This window comes from Erpetoichthys calabaricus, chromosome 12, assembly GCF_900747795.2.
Source record: "Erpetoichthys calabaricus chromosome 12, fErpCal1.3, whole genome shotgun sequence".
Taxonomy (NCBI): domain Eukaryota; kingdom Metazoa; phylum Chordata; class Cladistia; order Polypteriformes; family Polypteridae; genus Erpetoichthys; species Erpetoichthys calabaricus.
This window is the reverse complement of record NC_041405.2, coordinates 5904397-5921780: the sequence shown is the minus strand read 5'-3', so window position 1 is coordinate 5921780 and position 17384 is coordinate 5904397. Positions and strand designations below refer to the sequence as shown.

The 17384-nt window shown below is 38.3% G+C and overlaps 1 protein-coding gene across 4 annotated transcripts in view; it reads right to left on the bottom strand.

Annotated features, from left to right (window-relative positions):
• The window catches only part of srcap (Snf2-related CREBBP activator protein), a 58795-nt gene that overhangs the window by 33670 nt on the left and 7741 nt on the right, over positions 1–17384 (bottom strand). For 2 of the 4 annotated variants that reach the window (XM_028814965.2, XM_051934698.1), the window contains exons 2-9: positions 10104–10177; positions 6397–6710; positions 5952–6254; positions 5473–5658; positions 3170–3310; positions 2852–3065; positions 671–945; positions 473–569 (exon numbers count right to left, since the gene is read on the bottom strand). In XM_028814965.2, the coding sequence (XP_028670798.1) occupies positions 473–569; positions 671–945; positions 2852–3065; positions 3170–3310; positions 5473–5658; positions 5952–6254; positions 6397–6474 (1294 nt within the window). In that variant the 5' untranslated portion in view covers positions 6475–6710; positions 10104–10177. Of the gene's footprint in view, positions 1–472; positions 570–670; positions 946–2851; positions 3066–3169; positions 3311–5472; positions 5659–5951; positions 6255–6396; positions 6711–10103; positions 10178–17384 lie in introns of those variants that run through there. The other 2 variants (XM_028814964.2, XM_028814967.2) reach the window with 1 other exon arrangement.

The following is a 17384-nucleotide window of genomic DNA, read 5'->3' as shown; positions in this document are numbered from 1 at the left end:
TGCCCAGCTCCACCGCACTCCACTCACTTGGGTCAAACGCACCCCAACGGCCACACTATCCCCTGGGTTTGTCTGATGCTCACCATTGGCCATTCTCACAGGCTAACAGACCTCAGCAACAGGGAGACACATAATTTAGTGCTCCTCACACTGCTGGCTCTGCAGTCCAGGAAGGCCTCTCCATTCCCACTGTGTTTTGGGCACACCAATATACAAATTATGCTTCAACAACCAGGTTCTCCCTTGAGCCCCAGTAGTAAGGTTACCAAAATTTTGTATAATGCTGGCATTAGTATGGTTTTAAAAATTGGGTAGTTTGCACTTTTTTTAGTACCAGTATACTGCACAACACCACCACGTAACTACTTGAATTTTTTATCCTCAATATTTTAATAAGAAACAGAAAAAGTTGCATTTCTGTGAAAAGTTCGTTTTTCAAAAAATTGCTCTCTGTAAAAATTCAGTTACCAACCTTCTTCCTCATTGGCTGTAAACTCTTCGTCTTCTTCTTCTTCACAGTTATGTCCATGAACAGATATCTCGTTACCAGAGGTTTGCAGCTTGTTTTGCTGAAGAATACAAAGAAAATGTGCATTTTATTATATATATATATATATATATATATATATATATATATATAGGCTATAGAAGGGCTAAGAAATAGGCATACTTTCAAGTTATTGGGGAGCTGGCTTTGCTGCCTCTCATCTTCCTCTTCACTCTCATCTGCATCATCATCCTCTTCAACTTCTTCATCGCTGCCAGAGGAATCTTCCAATACGCCTGCTGGTAGTGTCTGAAGCAGCTGCTCCAAAGGCAGTTCCCCCTCCTGTTTTAGCAGCTCAATTTCCCGCAAATGGGCCTCCGCATCATTACCCTCCTCCTGTTCTTCAACCTCAATTGTCTCCTCATCATCCTCCTCATCATGGGGTTCAAAGTCTCCATCTGCAACAGAAAAACATTTAAACAACAGGAAATATGCCATACGCAAAACTAACAGTTATGTTTAGCCACACCACACACCCTTTCACTGAAAATATCAAAATTTTTATTTTGATATGTATTTCTTTATATGTATGTGGTACAAATTCTGCAAGGTACATGAATAAAAGACAATAATGGCAGAAATGCAATTACCTTAACAAAACAAAGTATAAAACACTCCTTTAAGAGACACAGCATAATTAAGCACACTCAGAAATAACTAGATGGGTTCAGCTCAGCATGCTTACACATATGTGTATGTCAGTGTGGTGTCTTGGAAAAGTATTTGGACCCTAGACCACTTCTCTAATTTTACTGAAATGCTGTTAAGATATTTCTGAAAACTAAATTTGACTAAGTTAAACAAAATCTCTTTTAATCAACATTCATTTAAAACACTAATATTTTTAGAGTTTCCTTTTGCAACAATAACAGCTTTAAGTCTTTTGACGTAAGTATATACTGCATGGAAGTGATTTTGGTCCATTTTTCCAAGGAGCTTTACTCTAAACTGTTCACGATAGCCACAGGACATCGGTGTACAACACAAACAGTCACATACTTCTCATTTGACTTGTCTGGGCCATTGTAGGATATTCATTCTTTAGAGTATTCTTGATCCACTCCAAGGTTAGTTTTGCCTTAGACAGGGCACCAACCTCACACACTTCCGTGCAGGGATGTGACTCACAATACTAGATTATTTGTTTTCAATAACTATCCTAAATATCGAAAATGCTGGAAAGGGCTTGAATTTTTATGTTATAGACAGAGATGTCCCATGACGCACAAGAATAAGCAATAACAAAGTCCGATGTGAGGTAGAGCCGAAAAACAACACAAGGAGGACTGTTTTTATAGGAATTTATTAAATCTTAGATGGACAAGTTTGATTTCACAAAAGGAAGCCTTAAAGTTGGGCAAATCTACAAACTGGAGGGCAAGATTTGTAAAATTAAAACATCAGGTGTGTGACATTTGAAACCTGAATATAAAAGGACTTGTTCATTTAATATTACTCTTCTCAAGTGTTATTAAAGGGCAAGTTTTTTTTGAGGTCGAAGTTATTACAGAAGTACATTTTAGTAAAAATGATTAGTAGTACATTTTAAAAAATTCCTATCTTGTTGTTCTTGCAGCTTACAGTGGGGCTGGAAGGTACTTATGGTATTAAAAAAAAAAAAAAAGCTTCATTTTAGAACGCAATTATGTGACAACTTTATATCATGATTGTGAAGAAATAATTGCAATTTGAAAAAAAAAAATACCAAAATTGGCCTTTAACTAGTTAATGTCTCCTCCACATACTGATGCATACATTTTACAAAAGCAAATGTTACAAATCTAACAAAAAGATGTTTTGGACAAAACAATTACAATCTCGCCTGAAGAAGGGGCCCAAGTTGCCTTGAAAGCTTGCATATTGTAATCTTTTTAGTTAGCCAATAAAAGGTGTCATTTTGATTGACTTCTCAAAAGCATTTGTTTAAATTAAAACACTGTCATTATGCATGTGACAGTGATATAATGAATAATATTTGAAGTTTTATTAAAAAAATTTAAGGAGATTTTTTTTTCAGTAGCCGGCGAAAAAATGTCATTGAATACATTTAGTACACACAAAGATAAATCAGGCAGTCCATGATGCAATCCTATCAACCTATGATGAAATCACTAACTCAGTAAACACCCCCCATTACAATTTTCCCATTTGTTGATACACTGGGGATGAAATTCTCCTGTTAAACATCAAAATCAAGCCCAGCATTTGCACAGATTTCCTTTATCAGCAGTTTCTTAACTCTAGTAAAGTTTACTCTCTTCATCCAAAAATACGGCTAAAACAGGACAACTGCAGCACACTCACCATCAGAAGGGGGCTGACTAGAAGACAAAGAACTGGGGTAGGAGTCCTTCAAGGAAGAGGATCTTCTAGCTCTGTTAACGGAGACGGTTTCATTTAAAGACTGACTCAGAAGGTCTGAATATTTCTCAGTCTGGCCCACAATGAAGTCAAGCTGTAAATCCAAAGCCTTCTTTCGCTTCTCCTCCAGACGTGACTGTTGCTTGAACTGGACAACCTAGGCATTGAAAACACAGATGGCCATCAGTCAAAAACAAAATCACAACACCAATCTATTAGTAATCTGACCCCCAGGGCTTTGTATTCACAACTCAACCTTACCTTTTCAACATTGGACCAAAAGGTCTTAACCTCCTTGGCAATGGAGGAGGCAATCCGCCGAAGCTTGGCCTGCTCATCCCTTTTAGCTTTCTCTTCTTTTTGACGCAACTCCTCATGGTGACGCATTACCATACGGACCACCTGTAAGGGGCAAAGGCTTTGAAAATTACATATGAAGGCTAATTCCGTAGTTAGCAAAGTACACCAGAACAATAAGCAACCTCCCTCAAGGAGGTACACAACTCAAATGTTCAGGAAAACAAAGTTTTCTCAGACACCTGATAGATTTGCATGACACCAAAATCTTCAACACTGCTGAAGATGTCAAAACATTAACAGAGATGATTTGCTACAGATTTATAATGTTCAATGGGCAACCAAGAGGATGTGTGCATAATTGTGTTTCATTTGAATTAACTGGAACAAACTGAAAGTTGACCACTCTAAGTAAGAGGTTTTTTATTTGTAAAAATTAATCTCCTTTAACCCAGACTTTCTTATAAAGCATACTTAGCAACTGCACCGTGTTAAGACTGAATATAAAACTGTAAAGTTTCTCTCTAATAATTTGCAACAGACAATTAATAGTAAATGTTATCAAGGCTTGTCTAGTTTTCTATAATAATAACAAACGCATACAAATGGACCCATTCTTTATATAATTAATGCCTGCTAAGGTGTGTGTGTTTGGTCAGGTAGAGCAATCTGACTGGTGAGTTTGGCTTCAGTGACTTGACCAAAAAAGGAAGTATAAGACATGAGAGGAGGTTGAAAGGCATAAGAAGACACACACACAGACACACCATCAAACTCTGAAGTGTAAAAGAAGACAGGAGGCAAACAAGGGGCCTTGAAATGATAAAAGTCTGAGAAGCAGGCTTTACAAGAAAGTGGGTTGAAAGACTCACAAGGATACAGAAGAAAGGCGCCAAAGGTACCCAGAGGGCAACAGATACTGTATAATATAGTTTTTAAATTTTTACTATTATCTGTCTGAGACAGGTAACGTGGCTAGTGTATACATAAAATGAATACATAAAATAAGCACAACACTGTGTGTTACATTTAAGCACATTATCTTCTGGTCTGCTAACATCCATGACAAACCACGATTAAAATTAAATCATCGCATATATAAATGTTTGTTGACACCCACACATCAACACAAAGTGCATTTGTTGGTCACAAGCAAAAATCTAGACCACTGTCCCACTACACTATAGGGGTATAATAGTCGCTGTAGGTCCATTTTTGGCGGCTTAGGCACATTTTGAGGGTAATAGTAAACAACAGGCAGGACTGACCTGAAAACTCATGATTCGGACCAATGCTCGATACACTCCAAAGGGGACAAATTGTTAGCTCTAAACAAGAGCAGCCTATGCCGAATTTTTGCAAGAACACATTTACAAGGAGGATGACTGAGCTTAGGACATTTGTTTAAATACCAGCTTCAAAATATTAAGCTTAATTATCTGCTTACATACAAGCAAGCTGCTAAAATGTACTTCCACTTTATCCATTTGAAAATTCACACTGCAAAGTAGAGCATGGCCTACTCAGTCAACCAACTCAAGTTCCACATCAATTCACCAGTTTGCATTTCTCCTGCTTTTTGATAAAGCACACAAGGAAAACAACTTTGCATAAAGCAAAGTCAGGCACCTTTTGCAATTATAAGTAAGATACAACAGAAGATGCACTGATAAAACAATGCATGAAAGAAATAAAATACTAAGTTTGGCTACAAACGTGCTTTTAATTATTGTTCACACTGGACAGGGTGTTAAAAGAAAAGTTCGGTGTTGGTCTGCAATATTTAAAGGCTTAACTTATCTAAGAGAAAATACTCTATAGGTCAGAAAGATGAAACAGCCTTAAATTCGATTTCCTCCCCTCACTTTAAATGAAAAGGCAACTTTTTTTTTTTGCTATTGTCTGCATGCTACCTGCCTCTGTTCATTCCAGACAGTGAAGTAATCTCTAAAATGTAAGTCAACTAACCATCTGTTAGCTACAGTTTAACTCTGACCACTAATTTCATTAAACATTAATCACTTGTCAAGAGCACACAGGTTTCAGACTCCAGGATCTTTCTTGTCTCTCCTTTATTATTGCATAGTCAGTAGAGCAGTGTCTGCACTGACTGGCAAAAAGGAGACCCTTCATATAAGCACCAGCTACCAAGTCCAGACCTACCACACACAGGCCAGGACCTGCAAAGGTGCTATACTGCCACATTTTCTAAAACATAAATAAGACACACACGCCCCTTTTATAAAAAAAAAAAAAAAAAAACACACCTTCCTGGCCACACCCCTCTTCCAACGACGCTCTTGTGCAAAATCAGCTGAAAGCCACTGCATTTCCTCACAGAGGTAGTCCCAGTGCACTTTTGGCCTGCTTGGCTCTGGTACCCTAGAAAGCCTCTTCATGGACCAAAAGCCTTCACGTTTGAGAGCCGCTGTGCGATGTTCAATATCTGCTTCCTGGAAAGGATGGTTTAAAATAATTAAGGCAATTAAACAAAAAAATAAATAACTTAAAACATTTTCATTTTCTTACTACCAATTATCTGTTCCTCCCAATAAGTAACACAGCAGGCACTTTACTATTCCTGCTGTGGGTTGCAAGGGAGAAGTTGTTCTCAGCACCAGCTACCAAATCCAGTCCTATGGTCATAAGGTCAGGACCTGTTAAAGTGCTGAAAATCCGTTACAAAAGGTTCACTACTGGAACCAGGAAGCTCTTCATAGAACCTAAAAAGGCAAATTTCACTCACATGTTTAGCTTGTTCTGCAATGTGTGTCTGACTACGGTCCCATTTTGGTGGCCGGGGACTCTGCTCTAAACTGATAGGAGATAAGCTCAACTGCGTTGGAGAGATGAATTTCCCATGTGGACCTCTAAGCGGGGTGAAGTGGGTCCGCTCCCCAGACATGGAAAAGCTAGAGCTACTATCGCCATAACTCAAAGGAGAGCCTGCAGACATGCAGCTTGATGAGGAGCAGCTAGCAGATGACACCTGTTCTGAAATCAGAGTGCTGCAGGCAACCATCATTGGGTCATCTGGTAACTGCAGTACCTGAAGAACAAAGATCAGGAATAAAGATGAAAAGCTAATACGTCAATTTCTGTTGGGTCACAAACATTAATTTACAAGAATTAATACAGTTGCGTAAGACCGTAATCTCTGTAAAGCACCAAACCCTGGTCCAGGTTCTTACTTTGTCTGCCAACACGGCATCATGAGGTGGTGGTGACTGCGGAGGCAAAGGAGGATTCCCTTGCATCTTGTCTTCCATTTTGTGGCACTCCTCTTCTTCCTCTTCGCCGCCGTCGTCGTCACTGTTGCTGCAGCTTGGAATCTCTGTGGTCCCCTCCTGTTGGCTGGCTTCCAGGATGGCGGCCTGCTGCAGAGCATGCTGGGAGAACCCAGCCTCATTCTGGACAGCTGGTCTCTGGGACGAGCCGTCCAGCCCTGGAGACCCCTGCTGTCCCAGCGTTGGCCTGGGACTCCCAGCTCCTAGCACACTCGCACCTAAACAGCAAGGACAGTTCATTTAAGGCTAACAAATTTGGAAACAAATATAGCAAAAGACATCAGTTTAATTTTAAGGGATTACATGAGAAGGTCAGTTGGATTTTCTCACGATAGACCTTGTAACTAAACTTTTGTGAATAGCTAAAAGGCACAAATGCATGTCTATAGAATAATGAAGGTTTTATATTAAACAAAAAATTTGAAAATTTTAATCAACACTTTAAATTGTACAGATCAAAACTTGAATGAATGTTTATTCCAACCAATCCACAGCCTACAATAGGCTTGGTTGTTAATCCTGGTATTGTAACTTAGGCGAGTAATACTCCAATTATAACCTGAAGCTCACATTATCATCACTAAAATTTCCTGCCCTAAAAATTAAAACATATCAATTTCTCACAACCCTAATGGCACAGAGTTGCCTCCATCCCAATGGTGGGGTTCTATGTATTACACACATTAAAAAGTAATTTCCATATAAAAACAGAAGAACATGGAAACAAACGTTTTCTATTTCATCATATTAAATCGTCAAACCGTTAAAAAAAAAAAAAAAAAGATGTCTGCTTCACTGAAGTGACCCATGTGTGGTAAAACATTATTTAAGAAAGCAGTGTAGCTTTCATAGTTAAGTGTGTCAAATTACATTTTGTGAGCTAAGCACATGCAAAGCAGATAGAAGTTTTGTTTGAATTTCTTCACAAAGTGGCAACATGATAAAGCGTCAGACAACAAAAAACAACATCTAAGCCGTCAAAAAAGTATTAGAAATTGGGCATTGACAGCCAAAGTTAGGGTTCAGCAGTAACCCAGCAAGAACTATGAAACAGATGGTCAGTTACTGTGCAAAGCTTGCAAACACATCATTGACTGGAATCCATAAGGACACATGCAATAACCATCTTAAGTGTCAGGAACATCTCAGAAACAAAGAATGGAGTCCGGGTCGAAGAATTCTGCAACTTGTTAAACTACAGTCACAAATGCACCAAGAGCCTGTGGAAGATGTTGTTGCCATTTGTGCTTAATCCAGTATTACGCTTGACAAAATGAAGAAACTCCATTTGTTTAATATTAAATACTAGCTGGAGTACCCAGTGTTGCCCGGGAATCTATAACCAGTGAATTACACAAATGAAAGAAACAGAACAAACAGTTTTCTGATTGACATTTTATTGTAATAGGTAATGTAAGTGGTCATTCCAGAGCCTTTGGGTACACTATATTTTTTGTTTTGCCTTGTGGTGCGAAAATGAACAAATTCTGAGGATTGCCCACTCTAGAACATGCTACATGGAGTTGTGCGTGTGAAAAGCATGGATTTTCCAAATTGATGCCTTTAACTTGCAGTGATTGGCCTTGACAGTTATTAATTGACATAGCAAAAGCCAAACGAACAGGAAATTGTAGTCGTTTGAAATCAAAGGGTATATCATTCGGAATCTGCGGAATTGTTGGTATGAAAACATCTTCACGTCTTGCACAACGTTTCAGACATCCTTGAAAGACCTTTTTCTGGCATTGGAAGTGGACTTTCAAATTCTATGTCTGTTTTTCAGTGGCATGGGTATATTAGCGAAAAGCAGGACAATTACAATGTGTTACATGGTATTACATACAGAATAAGCACCACAGTGAGATGAATGTACGTTATTTACAATACGTCGGAAAGCAAACAAATAGCACCAGTCAGAAAGACCAAGACTGAAATTGTACTGTGAGTCGGAAAGCAAGCAAATAGCACCACAAATACGGAAAGCCAGTCACGCGCACTGGGTCGTTCACGTTTTACATCCATACGGCAGTTCCCCTTCACCCAATGAAAGCAGTCGGCCTTCTCATAATGGGACACTTCCGCCATCTGTTGGCAATTTAAAGAAACATTGGTAAAGAGCGACACACAGGGACCAAATGTGCCGCTAGATGTCGCCGCCGTTAACGTCTGTTGCAACGTGAGGCCATCTTGTCGATGATAAGTATGGGGACGTGTGCCAAACGTTGTGTCGGTGAAAAGGTGCCCTGCGCTTCACCACGAACATTCTTCCCAACCAAACATACCCCATGACCTCCTCCTGGTCACAAAGGAGCCCAATCCCCAGTTTGGTGGCGATCGGACACCCGGTGCAGATTTGTATGGCAGACAAACAAACAAACAGACATACACACATACATACATAGACTCTGCTTTATATATTAAGATTGTAAGCAGGCTGGTGCAATACAAGAATATGTTTCAGTAAGCAAAAAAATACTGCTTGCTCAAAACGCAGTTCCTTACGGGGTTGGGAGGTTAACGTAATAATACAACGGAATAATAATGTGAAAACACATTATTTTAACATGGCCTTCTCATAACTTCACTGTAATTTAATCCTGATACTCTGTATATCCAATTCATTATAATAACTATTCATGGTGGCTCTAAAATCTGTACTAACTCCTACTCTCTCTTTTGTTTTCTTTTCCGGTGTCCTTTTGGTGGTGGCGCATCTACTCAAAGCACCGTGATGTTCCAACAGTGATGAACTAAAAGCCAGAAGTCTGCATGACCATCGTCATCAAGTCCTTCCGTGAGAACCCTAAATACAAAGAGGACTATTTCATTTATGTTAGGTAGAATGCCCAGAGGGGACTGGGTGGTCTCGTGGCCTGGAACCCCTGCAGATTTTACTTTTTTCTCCAGCCGTCTGGAGTTTTTTTTTTTTGTTTTTTCTGTCCCCCCTGGCCATCGGACCTTACTCTTTTTCTATGTTAACTAATGTTGTCTTATTTTAATTTCTTATTTTGTCTTTTATTTTTGTTTTATTTTCTTCATTATGTAAAGCACTTTGAGCTACTTTTTTGTATGAAAATGTGCTATATAAATAAATGTTGTTGTACTTGACTATCATGTATTTCAATGGTGTATTCTCTAAGATGGCAGAGATTGGCAAAATAAAGTTATATTCATACAGTTTCACTTCAAGTAAGGATTTTTGGTAAAGCTCAAAATGTTAACAATTTCATAAATTGAAGTGTACGTTCAAATATAAATTTAAATACTTTCAGGTTTATGAGAAATATTCTGGATAATGATCATTTAAAAATTTCCAGAACTGATTGTTTTCCACTTGCTTTTTTTATGCAATGTAATTGAAGCAGTGTAAAAAAAAAAAAAAAAAAAAAAAAATAGAAACAAAATGATGCAATTTTTTTTTCTGTAAACAGAAATACTGTACATTTTACACAACAGAAAAAAACTTAAACAGTAAAAATATGAAAATGGAAAAAATATAAACGGAATTTGAGAAAAACTAAAATGGAATCTATATAGCCCTACATTAACTACTCAACCAACCTTAAAGCTGAAATGACTGTCTTTGGAAAGAATTTACTTAAGTTGCTTGCCTGTATGGGATGTAAATTCGGCGACTTCTTCAGTTTCCACTTCCAGGGTGTTGGGTAAATGTAAGCGTCTGTGCCTGAAAAATAAACTTTCAATTATTATATAGGTTTAGGAAAAGCTGTATAAAAACACAATTTTACAGCTAGGAGAACTATTAAGCTCCTCCCTAAGATGGATTTGTGAAACTAATAACCAAGTTGTTCAACAATGTCAGATGTATGTGATCTGAACAAAGACATAAGATGAAAACTCTCACTCTTTCTCCTAAACTCCCCTGATAGATTATTTTTTTAAATCTTTCCAATGTGGCCACTCCTAAATGAAAGAACTATAGAAATCTATTGTCATCCAGTGCATTGCCTTATGTTATGGATTTTGTAAGACTTGTACTAGACATCCTTCTGCATAGGACCCTTGATTAAGAGCAGAAAGAAAAATAATAAACATGTATCAATAACAAAATCAAAAGGGCTGTCAACATGATTAAAAATGAGAATTGCTTAGAAAAGTGGAGAACAGTAATGTCTACGTTTTTCCCCATCACAATTTCCAATAGATTATTGAAATTCAGTATAACTAACCCTTCAGCTTAGCTCAATACACAAGGTTGTTGGGGACACCAGATGGGTAAACACCAGCTCAAGTGTAAAAGGACAGCGATATTCCCTTCGTTTCTCCTGAGCAAATTCCATGTGCAGGGTCTAACATGGACACTGTCACTTGTATGCATTTGCACTCAAACTGAAACCTTAATCCATATTTTACACAAAACTACTCAACTTTGCCTTGCTTATTCTTAATCCTAGAAAAATCACTAATCCCAACGTCTTTAACTGTAGACTATTCTTTAACCATTACTGCAATCGCTTTACAGTGACTATGTCCTTTTCATCAACACAACTATTGCTGACACTCGGCTCTTGGCATTATTAGCATTGGCCATTGTCGACAGTAAAGTTTTTGTTTTAGTTGTCGTTTTGTGTAAAGTGAATGGGCAAGTATAAAATGGATTCTGTATGAGTTGGGAGTTCCTCACTTGGCTAATGTGCCCTACGATGTCCAGCATTGGCTGTTGCCTTGCACATGATGCTACCAAGTTAGGCTCTAGCTCCCCTCAACACAGAACTACAATTTAGAGTTTACAAATTCAGAGAAAATGATTCAATTAAACAAGTATAGGACTGAACACCACAATTGACTTATCAAAACAGCACTTGTGCAAGAAAACAAAAGGCACACATTTCTGCTTGTGGTATTTTATGCACCTTCCAACTCTTGATAAAGGGCCATATGACATTACATTTTCCAGTGACCTTCAGTCTTAGTCTCCATTTACAGAGGCAAAGAACAGTGTGGTTCCATGAAGCCGGTCACGTAATGTGACATGCACAGTCACTCACTTCAACTTACTTGAATTAAATCAAACATGTTTGATTTTGTCCTTAATCATAGGGGCAGACTCTGGGTGCAAGAGAGCCAACATCCAATGAATGCTAATCCGGAGGTAGAATTAATTTAATGCAGCGATGAGGAGAAAGGAATGTCAAGTATTTAGGACCTGACATACAGAAGAGAAGCTCATCTGTCTGATGTCGTGTTTTTAATGCACCATGACAAAATGGGGGGGGGGGGGAAGGGACGAGTCTGCGGCTGAGTTTGCTGTACCCTTCACACAGCGTCAGCTAGTTGAGGCAGTATATTACTGGCCGTCTCAAAAAGGGGTGACAGCATGACTGCACTGGAAGGTCGGCACTCAATCAATAAATTAGACATAGCCAGCAATCTTCGGCTATTTGGTCTGGAAAAGAGATCAGCAACTGTGGTCAGTTACACAACACCCTAACATCACATATTGTAGGCCGGAGTTAGACCCATCTCACTGTGGCTGGCAAGTCTGATATATCTAAAAGTTGAGTGAGGTGACATTGGCTTAAGTTAAAGCTTTGGGAGACACACTGCTATCAGACGTGAAAATGGTTACTGGACAGACAATGGTGTATATTATTGTTATTCGATGCCATTATAATTAAAATATGTACGCAACCCTGACAAAATTGCAGATTTTGAGTAATGAAAAATGAAAGCAAGATAAATCCCGTCAGATCTTACTCCACCTTTATTGCAAAACTACAAACTATACAAATAAGGTGAAACCAAATTAGAAACTGTTTAGTGGAAAAAGAAAAAAAAAACTTTTTTTTTAATAAAATTTGCAATTTTGGCAGGGCTGTGTAAACTTTTTAAATCCATTGTATGCAGTGTTGAGTTTTTCATTATTTGCAATTACATGTAATTGTATGTAATGCAGGGAACAAAGATGATGTTCAGTATTTTGGAACACAACTAATGCTTTACGGGGGTGGAATGCACACATCCTTGCACTGGCCAAGCTTGTAAAGTTTTTATAAAACATGCTCTCCCCTCAGAGCAAATATTCCCTTCAGTATGAAACACATCCAAGTTTGAGTTAAGATGAAGTCAATATGCTGATGTTTCTCCACTGCAATTCAGACATTGTGTAATTAAAGAGAAATAAACTAACTGATTTAAATAAAAATGAGCCATTTTCTTAGAAGTTAGTAAGGGAGGATATAGGTTTTAGTTATGACTCCTTACTTGAAATAACTAATAGGTTAATGATCTCATTACTGTCACATATACAGAGTACACTGAAATTCTTTCTTGCATGTGCTGATCAACTTGCAACCCCTCACCACTCTCCGGTGCCATGATTAGCAGGTGTGACTGCCTTATCTTGAAACTTGCGGCTTCCTTAACTGAAAGATCGACCTCGCCTCTAAACTCGTGTCATCCTTAATCCTGTATTGAATACCATTGGGACTGGCTTTCACACAAGCATGTACTGGATCAAGCAAGTTCAATATTGTTTGTGCAGACAGAACAGCAGGAATTAAAACTTCATTACAACACAACAAAGTCAGTGTGTATGAAGTAACGGCCATCATGTATGCCTTTACAGTTTCACGAGAACGCCATTGACCAAGTCACTGCCCTGTATTTGCTTCCCTCCAAAAGTTAATTGCATTCTAACTGTAAAGCACTGTATTCTATGTTCTAAACCTGCACTTTGTTTTCAAACACATCCAATTCAGCAAGGAGCTCAACTTTTGGCTGAAAATTCCAACACCAAATCTTTAGCAATTATATGTTAGGACCTTCAAATGAGAAATTTCTTGGCTTTTGTATGAATAACCAACAAATATCAGTTAACAGTGTACATATTTTTTAAGCAAGTTTTACATTTTATTATGAAATGTGCAACTTTAGCTATCGTTGTTTATAATATTCAAAAATAAATTCAATGTCTCAAACATTATTAAAATGTGACAATACCAGAGAGCTGCAGTGCCAGTTAATATAATTCATATAATGACATAAAAATTACAAAGCTGTAGATACTGAAGAGGAAAACATGGAGAAAAGCATGGTAACAGTTGAGTGATGAACATAGAACTTCTGTCTTAAATGTGATGGGACAATGTCTTTAAAATATACTACATCAACACATTTGCATTACACTCCCATTTACATTTTTCCATGCCAGTGCACATCCCACAAGGTTTTCAGGTTTTGTGAAATCTTTAATGGATGTGCCAACTACCAAAACATTAACCTTCAAAGAATCACAGAACACATGCACAGCTGTAATTTGTACACTGACATGGAGTGAACAAGTCATTCTGAAGAGAGGTGTGCAGAGACATTTGTATTTATCATCATCACATGCAATAGTCTTCATCATCACAAACAAAGCTGCTTCATAAACAACATGATGCAACCAAATGTAACAAACATGATTTTGTGTTATTTCTTCTTTTATTTCTGTTAAACACTACCATCTTATAGGTACTATAAGGAAAGATACAGTACTCATTTCAAGAAATCCTGCACAGTAGGATTTGCTAACTATTCAGTACTGGCTATTGATTTATTTTCTTTTACTCGAAGGAATAGCTTTTTGTGCTGAGCAAAACTCTTATGTATTACTGCTTTGGTATAACTAATGAAACACCCTATCAAGTCAAAGTTGAGTCAGGGAGCATGTACTGGTACAGTGCGTTGCCACACCCACTACACGATGAAACAACTCGGGATGCCGGTTGGCAAACCCCCAGGCAGACATGCGGACCAGTCCCACCCTCCAGAAATGATCCTCTACCTGCCGTAGCCAGGTGTTACGTGGGCGACCCCTTGACCAGGTCCTGCTACTCGGGTCCCCAACAATGAGGATCTTACGAGCTGGATCACCCTGGGGGAAACACGCCACATGGCCGTAGTGCCGTAACCGACGATCCCTCACAATGCAGGTAATGTGCCTCATTCGGAACTCCATGAGCAACACAAAGTCAAACCAACGGTACCCAAGGATTTTCTGGACACAGTACCAAAGTAGTCCAGTCTTCATCTCAGGTTACTGGATAGCATCCATGTCTCGCAACCATATAGCAAGTCAGGAAGAAACCAGGACTCTAAAGACCCTATAAACATTTAAATATGCAGTTTCAAATGACCCTTTAACTAATAATGGAAAAGAAAACAAAGACAAACATTACATCATATTAACAGTTATGAAAAAGTCTGAATGTCTTGGAACAAGCCACAGACTTCAACTACATTTGCCACATCTTTCTTTAGCTTTGATCTTTCTTGTGTCATTCAGTTGTGCTCAACTGTTCCTTTGATGCCACACCACTGACATTAACTGCTGTTTTTGAACTACAGTTAACCAGCTGTTAAGTCACCAAAATACTCATGACTGTTTCAGTTTCTAATTGAGCAGCTGTAGCTGCAGCGAGGTTTGGGAGGAGGAAAAAAAAAATACAGATGTCTCTTGTATTCAGTCTTCTAGTACTCCCACAGTCCACTTTTACACACTATAAAGACAAACTTGTCTCTTACTCGAGATAGCATTACTCTATATTGAAACCACTTTTGAGAAAAGTCCTGTCTGAGAGGTATTAACTTGTGTGAGAAAGTAGACACATGGGTGTGAAGGTTTAGTTGGGGAAGAAAGTTGTTTCCTGTACCCCTCTGTACCCATCATGCTGTCGCCTTTCCACATAGGCTGTGAGATTTAATTAATAAAAAACAATTATTGCAATAAAAATATATTAAAGTTTAAAAAAATGTTTCTGTAGAGTAGAAGGTAATCTTTATTATTTAAACTTCCAGCAATTTACATGCATCCAAGGCATCTGACCTACAAATATTAGATTATATATAAATACATACACACACACACACACACACACACACACACACACAGCTTCACTTTTTCCAGTGAAAAATTCAAACAATGTGCATGTACTTACTAAATTCTAATGGTCACATTCAAATGTATTCACTTAAAGTACCCTTACCTAAACTTACTAAATATTTTCAAATTACTTTACCATTTTAGCAGAATAATGGGTCTTATTAAAGGGAGTACAGTGGTACCAACCAAATAGGAAGTTTGTGACTACTTCTCCTTAAACACAGAACACAAGCCAACCAACTTAATCTTCATTCTGTTATTCTTCAGAAACCATTTATCAATTTCAGCCTTTGGAGAAGGTAAAGCACCTCCCTAGCAATAAATGGCAAAAGGTAATACCATCACAATGGAAAAGTGGCATAAACAATTGGCTAAAACATCGCTGATTTTATTTTTATCTTGAATGCTACTCCCTGGGATTCATTCACACTAAATACAACACCAGGTTTGTTCCTACAGCTTCTTTACTTGATTGAGGTTATGATATACAAGACACAAAAAAAAAAAAAAAAAAAAAATTATTTTTAAAAGTGACAAGATTTAAAATGTTACTGAGGGACACTTTAAATACATTTTCATAATTTTTGCTTTTTACAAATGTATACATGCCAGTGACAGGACTAATACTTTCAACATTTTAGTCCATTTTTATAGCTAAATGAAAAAGAGAGATTGGATAAACAATAGGGGCGGCACGGGGGTGCAGTGGTAGCACTGCTGCCTTGCAGTTAGAAGACCCAGGTTTGCTTCCTGGGTCCTCCCTGTGTGGAGTTTGCATGTTCTCCCCGTGTCTTGCGTGGGTTTCCTCCCACAGTCCAAAGACATGCAGGTTAGGTGCAATCGCGATTCTAAATTGGCCCTAGTGTGTGCTTGGTGTGTGTGTGTGTGTGTGTGTGTGTGAGAGCACCCTGCGGTGGGCTGGCGCCCTGCCCAGGGTTTGTTTCCTGCCCTGTGTTGGCTGGGATTGGCTCCAGCAGACCCCCGTGACCCTGTAGTTAGGATATAGCGGGTTGGATGATGGATGGATGGATAAACAATGACACCAAGATACAGGTGTTCCTTGGATCCCTATCTCCTTTTAACTAGCCTATTATCACAATAATCTGGCAAATATAGCAGTCAAGACCATTCCATAACCCAGAAGCTCATGTACAGTATAAGCTATCCTATGACCTGCCTGCTATTGCAAGTGGTTGTTGTTGTTGTTTTCAATGGATTACCATGCAATTTCATATTGTAGAGAGTATTCTATACTATCAGCAAATTTAATACATTATCTTAATTTCTGAGAAGCTGAAGAAAGTGGCCACCTGTGCAGTGCTAGCAGGAGGGTCTTCAGAAATGAGAGATAACCATAGGAAAAAAAAAAGGTAGTAGCTTTATTTTGATAAAGTAAATTCTGCTCCTCTGCCTTTCATAAATTATTTGGTTCTCTTCAAGAGACTGATCTTTAGGGTGACACGGCCAAGTGTTACACATTTGTAAATACATCATCAAAAAAGGGCAGACACTAGTGTCAAGGATGGTGGCCAAGGCATTTATTCTATATTTCATAAGCAGCCAAATACAAAACCACATGACGTGCTACATGAAGTCAACAATTGGAAAAAAGCTACACGATAATGAAATTTAAAAAGCCACATTAGAAACTTCCAATATTATAATGACAAATACTGAGCCATTTACTTAGATTTAGCTACTACATACATCACATCAAAATCTCTTTCCCACTGCAAGACAACTCAACACACCCCAAAATTTCTTCTTCCAGGCTCTTTGCAAGAAATACTAAGCAGGGATGTTCTTTTGCTTAACTTGTTTTGCTGTATTTATGTCTGAAGCAAAAAATGCCTTCATGCTGTGACAGACAGACATGGGTATCAATTAGTCCTGTTTTTATTGCCTTCAGGATTTTCTGTCTGAAAGGAAGCTGATGGTTTGAGCTGGTGAAGCTGAAGGACAACATCTCTAAACCTTACGTTCAGGAGCTCTACAGAGTCTACAG